The 8,613-nt window shown below is 39.9% G+C and overlaps 1 protein-coding gene across 2 annotated transcripts in view; it reads right to left on the bottom strand.

Annotated features, from left to right (window-relative positions):
- Positions 1-282: 282 nt before the first annotated feature.
- LOC126248130 (dymeclin) overlaps positions 283-8,613 on the bottom strand; it is a 161,233-nt gene continuing 152,902 nt past the window's right edge. For both annotated transcript variants that reach the window (XM_049948817.1, XM_049948818.1), the window contains exons 13-14: positions 829-942; positions 283-664 (exon numbers count right to left, since the gene is read on the bottom strand). In XM_049948817.1, the coding sequence (XP_049804774.1) occupies positions 506-664; positions 829-942 (273 nt within the window). In that variant the 3' untranslated portion in view covers positions 283-505. The remainder of the gene's footprint in view (positions 665-828; positions 943-8,613) is intronic.

Below are 8,613 nucleotides of genomic sequence, written 5' to 3'. Positions count from 1 at the left end.
ACTGTTTTGCTGTGTTGGAACTTTCCAATTTTTTGCTGAAGTTGAACTTCCATTGGGCAGCATGTTACATTAGTGTAAAAGATTTCCCATTTTTATGCCAGTTCCACTCTGGGAGTGACATGCTGATTCAGGCCATGCTCCATAGATACCAAAAGCTATGAACCATTGCATGTACTGCCAAGAGCGTCTGGTGTACATTTTAAAATGGTATAGGTTTCTTCTACACCCTGTATAGAGTAGAGCATATCAGAAACTGGACTGTCAAAGTAAAAAGCTGCTAAATATAATACCAATATTTTAATAAATAGGTGCATAATTTCAACAGTATGAAATTAACAAATTTCATTTAAGAATAATGATACAAAGCATACCAGCTAAAAACGAGTTGGCAGCATACATTTACATCTGGGTTGCACAGATATGTGGACATTTTCAAAAAAATAAATTGTACAACCTCCACAAAAAGGAGAACTATGCACAATTATCCCTGAACCAAATGATGAAGTTAAGTGAGTACATTCAACATGTCTGGAACAAAAAGCTTGTTGTTGGCAGGATTCCAGTGCAGACCTGAAGTCTGGCAAACAAGTGACCACACATAGGGAATGAAAAAGTCTTCTGGTTGATCTTCTTCCACATACTTAAACTTCAGGTCAGGAAATTTCTGCAAGGAGGAAAAGACAGTGCTGACAAACAAACAGTGTAATGAATCTATAATGGTTACAAATATAATACTATTGTATTTACTATACACAGCATTATATTAAAATTGTGTATGATATACTACAAGAGTTCTAAAGTGCCAAAATGATAGTAAATATTTCTCACCCGCAGTTTTTCTTTATTCCACTCAAGTGCTCCTTGTTGAATGGTTTCCTGAACTTCCGTCACACTCAGATGCTTTTGAACTTGATTCAGTTTATGTGAGAAGTACGTGATAACCTAAAAGAAAATACTGAATAAGCACAATAATTTAAAATATGATAAAAACACACTCTAAATAATGAAAGGAGGAAATGTACCCACTCGCCAGATAGTGGACGCACTGAATGGTTGACAGGCACATATGGGGAGACACTTGCAATAATCATGTGCCTGTTCCTCGTTGTGTTCGTTTGCTATTTTGTTTTAATACATCTCACTGTTTAAAAATTCAAGTTTTCCAATGCATTCAAATTTGCCTTTGAGTTAGCACTTTGGCCCAGTTGTCTGATAAGAACAACACTGACTTAAAAATAATTATTGGGCATTTCCGCATCTGTCATTGGTTAATTCCACAGATTATAAAGACAGAGAAACAAAGTGACTCTCTATGGTTCCTCACAATTAAGAACAACCTGGAAGCAAGGGAAGCAAACTTCAAAAAAATAAAAAGCTCTTATTCATACATGTTGAAGAAGAGGAGTGATTGAGGAGCCTTTGATGTCCCGATGCCACACCTGTTCCTTTATGAGTCACTCTAATTCACAGATATTAGGAAAATCATATACTTCATAATGACAAATATTCTCATGCCCACACTCCTATTCATAACTAATATATCACCTCTGTCATAAACTATATGTTCAGCAACCATGTAGTATTCACTAATGCAAACTATCTGCTATCTTCTCTTACTTTTTTCTGAAATCAATGATTTTCCATAGGTGCTCTTTACACTAAAAGTGTGAAACTCTGTTTCAGACAGTTGTTCAATTTGAAGTTTCAATTAGGACTTTCACTTATTTCATATTATTTCTACCTAAGCAGTAATTCTATCAGGCTCAATTTGTGCTGTTTTGTCTGTTTCGTTTTCCAAATTATTCTGTCCCCATTATTTATACAGCTCTTGTTGCACAAATTACTAGAGCCTACTTCATTAATTCACTGAAGTATTCCCTAAATATATGTCCTAACTGTAATTCTAATTGGTATTTTTTTTCTTTTACAACACTTGTGTTAAACTTATTATATTCCATTTGATGTTATTTAATGCTTCTTTAACCTTCAATACCCTTTTCTGGATTTTTAAGTCCTGAAATTTTCTGTCTCTGAACAGAGCGTAGAAGCAGCTGGGTTTTCAAGATTCATGTTATTGCTTATTTAGTCATATATTATGTAGCAAGACATGGACACTGACACAGTGACGTGAGCCCCAAGGCCTCAAGCTAATGTCTGGCTTCACTCAGGCCACTACTATCAATAATTTTTCACTAGGGTCTTATTACATGTCATAGGAACTTACACATGGCAATGGAGCCTCAAACAACTTTATCCATAATACACTAGCATGTGAAGGCCTGGAGTGTTTGGTATGATATGAGAGCATGGTTAAGCCTCAGCAGTCAATATCGTCATTTACTACTCTGCCGATCCTATGTGACAGGTAACATATTTAAATCTAAAAGGTTGCACACATGGGTACCACTCCCTTATTTCAGTGCAGGCTGGTGTAAAGTCATTCATTTACATCCCAAAAACAAGTGTCCTTTTTAGACGTAACTGTTGACTGATTTCGTTACTTCTATATATTGTAGGAATTTCTAGAACAAGTCAATCTCTCTATATTGCACACAGATCCTCTGTTTGATCCCTTCCTTGCACATTAATCTGTCAGATATCTGTCTCCCAACGGTATCATCTTATATCTTCTATTACATAATTCTTGACATGAGACTAATCAATAATTCTATTCTTTTCCGGGGATTGAAGGCACAAAATAGGGACATAATAATTAAAAGGAGCAGCCAAGCTCATTGTAAAGAACTATTCAGGAAACTGCATATCCTTACTGCACCAAGTGAGTACATCTACCAATCTGTTGTGCATATCAGGCAAAACATTAATCAATATTTCACTAATAGTTCTACACATAATTTGGATCTACTTTTACGAAGGAAAAACAAACAAAAAACTCAGAACACCATTTTCTATCTAGGAGCAAAATTGTACAACAATTTGCCCAAGCAAATGAAAAGGTTACTAAAATACATCTATTTCAAAAGGCAATTGAAACATTCTTCATAAGTAATGCATACTACACAAAGTAAAGATTGCTTAGAGGCCTGAGAGTACTCGTTAGTAGTGAAAGGGGATAACTATAACAACCTTTCACATTACGACAGATGATCACAATGAAATGCTTTTACAAGAAAATTATGTACAATATTTACAGGGTGTCCCAGAAGGAATGGTCCATATTTATTGATAAGGCAGGAATGATCATTCAATCCAAAAAAGTATAGTGAACATGGGCCCTGGAATATTTAACTTAAAAGCTATGAGCACTTGTTTGACTTCACTACTGTGAAACACATCTTTTCCACTGAACACGTACTCGTAGCTCTTAAGATGTAATTCATTTTAGAGCCCATGTTTGCTACACTTTTTTGCTTCGAATGATCATTCTGGCCATATCCCTAAATATTTACCACTCCTCCTGGCACACCATTTATAGTGTATGATAGTAATGTCTTCTCACTCTCCGAAGCTAAACATCTCACTCAACATGAGGGGATGCTGCCTCAGTTTTTTAGATGGACTGAGGGGTGGGCAGGAATGCGTGCATGGGAAATATTGCGTGTTTATCAGCCTGAAGTCAATATTCCAAACAGACTAGAGTTGGTGCAAGGGGCATAGTACCATGTTCATGATCTGTGACTCATCAGTGGCTGTTCTTAGCATGTGTGCAGTGATGAAGTGCAATACTATCTTTTATAGTATAAGCTCTCTGGAGCAAACTGCGTGTAAATCAAAGAACACTGAACAATAGGAACCAACTGAATGAGACAGGGCAGTTGTTAACACACTGAGATTATATTCTGGAGGATGGAGTTTGCTCTGCCTGGCCATCCTGATATAGATTTTCTGTGGTTTTTTAGTAAGTAATTTCAGGCAAATGCCAGAATGGATCCTTCATCAAATCAACAAAGGAACACCAGTACCTTCCTCATGAGAGTGTTTGTATGCATTCTGTGCATATGTATATTTTGAGCTATGTATTTATGTTTATTCTATTATGGTGACAAATCCTATATAAGGAACATTTTGGCAGAATGTAAAGTATTAAGGAGTAGTAGAGAGCACTCACCAAACAGTAGAAGCATTGAGTCATCGATAGAGACACACACAAAAGAATTAAATCTTTGCTAGCTTTCAGACTTAATCCTTTTACAAGCTACTTGAGGAATATTTTACACAACCGGTTTAAGAAATTTTATTTCATAGGTCCCAGTAAAATCTTGGCAAGTTTTCTCCTGGAGTACTTCAGTTGTACCTACATGACAAGCTGCCTGTCTTTCAGAACTGATGGAGTTTTGTCCAGTTACATCTGCTAAGAGGAGATGCCTTCAGCCCTCTGATTAAGTTTGCTGGCAAATTACCATCATCAGTTTTAGCTAACAGCGAGCTTGAGGTGCGGGTCCCATGTGTGTACACTGGAGGGTTCTGGTGAGCAGAAATCAGTTGCTTCACTCTCTTGTGATCCAGACCTCAAGCAGAACAAGAGTCTTTCTTGGAAATCAGAGCCTCTGGATCAGCACCACATGGCCAGCCACCAACAGATCTTAACATGGACTGCCTCCTCTCCCATTGCCCACTTTCCCACTCTAGGCACACTCCATGTATCCCGTATGCTGAAATATATGCTCTGCATTCAATGTCAGTCCTGAATGCTCACTCCCAAGTCTTCGCCACTCGAACAGTTGCCTGCGAGGTCAGAATCACAATCCGACCCCACCTTGCAATCCATAGGTCGACTTCACTTTTGGTTCATATGCGAAGTCAGTAAGAATTCGCCACCGTATTTCACTGGAAGCCTTGGTGCTGCAGTGTGCCGTCTTTGCTGCCTTGTTAGACGTTATCCCGTGTGTACCAGTGCCCATGGCAAAGTCTACGGTACTGCCTTCTGCAGAATGGGCTGAATCTCATGGAGAGCACCGAACCATGCCTTGCGGCACACCTGTGTGCCATATACATGCTAGCCCCATTTTATAATTGTAGCCGGTGCAGATTGCCTGTCGCTGTGCGCTAACCTTCAGCCAGGTGCTGGGACGTGAAAAAAACATGTGACAAGTCTGTGCTATGCTTCCCTGCTGCATGCTGCCTACTGGCACTGCCCGTCCACTGAGCACAGCATGGCTGGCCATGTTCCTTGCCACCATGTTGCTTACTGGCTGTTGCCACCATGTTGCTTACTGGCTGAGATATCCGCTTTATGGACCCGGCTGTTGCTGCTGCACAGTTACATGGCACACCTGTCACTGCACTGCCCAGAGACAGAGTCAAACATGAGGGTCCTGGCCTCAGTACTTTTTCTGCCATGTAGCCAGCCACCCCCACCATGCACATCACTGCTACGTGGGTATCACGTGTGTACAGCCCTCACAGCTGTAAAAAACTGATGATGATGTCGGTTTGGGGGGCACTCATTGAGGTCATCAACGCCCGTACAAGCTCCCAATCTTTCCAGTTCCAATCTCGTCACTTCCCGAATAATGATGAAGACAACACAAACACCCCCGTCCCCAGGTGGAAAAAATTCCCGACCCGGCCGGGAATCTGACCCGGGACCCTGTGATCCATAGGTAGCAATGCTGGCCACTAGACCACGAGCTGTGGACCTCACAACTGTATCTACTGCTGCCCCCCACACACCACACCATTGGTGACCACCCCTACCTATAAGCTGCAGCTCCTGTTAAGTGCCAACATATAAGTGAACAGTCCCACCTTTAGAGCAGATTATTATTCTTACAGAAATTTCTTTTTTAAAAGGCCTATTACCAGTGCCATTTTGTGCCTAGAACTTCAATTCAGGACAGATTTTTTGTGTTACCAGACTGTGATTTTATACACCATATCTGCTGCTGCTTGTCTGAATAGTTCCCCTTTCTAATGAAAAGTATGTAGTATAGGAGTAAGTTTTGTAGGTTATTTAGTTATTGCATTTTACTGTTAAATATCTTTAGCCGTTAATGTTTTAAGTTTAGACAACTCCCCTATTTTCTTTCAATAGGTGTGTCAGTTGTACTACTAAATTTCATACTGGGCACTGTCTAGTTAACTATCACTTATTTAATTTCATGCTTAGTAGTTGTGATGTGGAGAAGTTCCTACAGGTATATTTCTGAGAGTTTTCAATTAATATCCAAGGAAATGCACCTAGCAAGAGTCTCCCAGCCATTCATAGCATTTTCTTGTTCTGTTTTGTGTCTGTACTATTCCTGTACCCCAATGAGAGTAGGCTCTTAAACTTTGTTCCACAGATGTGAGAGCATTAGGGACCACACAAACACCTTCTGCTCAAGGACCATGTCTGAGAGGTCACTGAAATAATCTATGCACTAAATCCTCTGAACATTGACGGGAATGTGCTTTTATTACAAGACCAGGTACGTAATGAATTTTGTGGGAGACTTTCCATCATCTTTTAACAGATCAAAGATATTTTGTCTACTGTGCCTACTTGCAATTTTTCTCTAACTAATAATTTATTTACAATGTACATGCTTAGCTGACTATTCACTGAAAAAAAGTACACTTGAAAAGATGATGTTGATTTTGATCTGATGTTGATTTTGATCTGATGACAGTATATGCCTCGTGGGGATAGTAGATTTACTGATAATGGTTTCAACAGCTAGCGTAGCGGCATAGCTATGAGAGCGCCACCTGTCTCTACTGTTTAATAGGGAATGCTCACAGCCAGAAGGCTCAGTGTGGTGCAAACACGTGAAGCAAGCAGGCAACCATGCAACGGAAAATGCACTTGTGCTTCCTACAGCCAACTAAGTGAGTTTGAAAAGGTCAAATTGTGGGTTTCCAAGCGGCAGGATGGTCCTTCCACAGAATTGCCACGCAAGTTAGACATGCTGCATCAGTTGTGCAACAGTGCTAGTGTGTGGTTGTGGGATTGAAGGGACCAGACTGCTATGGTCATCAGTACAACAGTGGTAGTATGAGTTGTCGCATGAACAGTTTCACACCTATAGATGATGATCTGAATATCCAAGCAGCACAGACGCCCACCACGATCGTCGTATTGTAAGGGCAGCAGTGGGAGAGCGTACAGCTACCACAACACAGATAAGAGGGCTCGTGAGCCAAGACATGTCAACATGAACTGTTACCGACAAGTGATTAGCAGTGGGATTAGAGGCACGCACCCTTCTAGCCCATCTTCCACTCACACCACAACATCGATGTGCACGACTTGACTGGTGTCATCAGAGGGTTACTTGGAAGATGGAAAGGCACGCTGTGGTCTTCAGCAATGAAAGCAGATTCTGCCTGCATGCAAGTGATAGTTGTTTATGTATACAACATAGATCTGGTGATCACTATCTCGTAGAGCGCAGTTGTCCAGGACACACTGGCCCCATACCATGCCTTAAGGTCTGGAGTGTGACAAGCTACAACTCTCGTTCACCTTTGATGTTTTCAGAAGGAACGATAACCAGTGCTTGGTATGTGCAGAATGCTGTTAGACTCATTCTTGCAACAGAATAATGCTTGCCCATACATTGTCCGTGAAACTTACCATGCTCTGAAAGACATGCAGCAACTTCCCTGGCCACCACAATCTATGGACTTGTCTCCAGTCGAGCACGTGTGGGGTGTGATGGGATGAGAACAATGAATGACTCCTACAAACTATGGGAACAGGTCGAGCATTACATATCCCAGGACAGTATTTCCCACCTGTACGATTGATTGGATGGCACAGTCAGCACCTGCACTACTGCCTGTGGAGCCTGCACCACATACTAATATGGGTGTTATAGCATGGATCCACAACTGGTACCTCAGAACTGCTTGTGTTACTGATCTGTAAATGCAATCATATCATGTACATCATATGCACTGTTGCAATAATAAATCTCGAGTGTACTGGAAACCTCTAAATGAGTCTACTAATTTTTTTTCCGGCAGTGTATTTTGCATAGGTTATAAATAGTCATGGATATTACAGATTTTTGGAGAAAGGATCCAGTTTTTTCTTTTTAAAGAGCCAGCACAGAAGTGTGAATGTGCAAGAAAGAGCTGTTTAAAGATGCCCCCCCTCTCATCTATTGAATAGATCTTTAGTCATTAGACAATATTAAGCAATTTGCATTATTCAGCTTTGTTGCAGAATTTTGCTTTTGTATTGTATTCTCCTTGTAGATCTCTTTTGTTGACAGGGATTTTTTTGTCTGTTTTGGAGTTTCTTTTGAAAGAATGCATTGAGTTTATCTCACTACAGTTTTTTCGCAATACTACTTTTTACAAGTCTGCTTCGTTGAGTATTTCATTGTGTTGTCATATATAGAATGCGTAGCCTCTTTTGTAGTGTCCATTCTGTTCATCTTTTATTGTTCAATGGACAATCATTCTTCAAATATTCATCTAATTTTCATAACCAATTTTCCACTGTTTTGCAGATGAGCTAAGTCCAAGGTTGGTTCAGAAGAATTTAGTTCTGTTATTTTCTTTCAAGGTGCACTCATAAGGGTTAAAAATAGCTGTGTGCTTTTAATTCTTACATTTCCCTTCAGTCTCTGTTTATAAAATTTTCCTGATCATTGCCAATGAAATTAATATGCACTCTTTTTCTTACCTGCATGTTTTTACATGCATATGAATTCTGAACTG

Source organism: Schistocerca nitens, chromosome 3 (genome assembly GCF_023898315.1).
Source record: "Schistocerca nitens isolate TAMUIC-IGC-003100 chromosome 3, iqSchNite1.1, whole genome shotgun sequence".
In the NCBI taxonomy this organism is placed as follows: Eukaryota; Metazoa; Arthropoda; class Insecta; order Orthoptera; family Acrididae; genus Schistocerca; species Schistocerca nitens.
The sequence above is the reverse complement of the archived record's forward strand: the minus strand, read 5'-3'. Positions and strand labels throughout refer to the sequence as shown.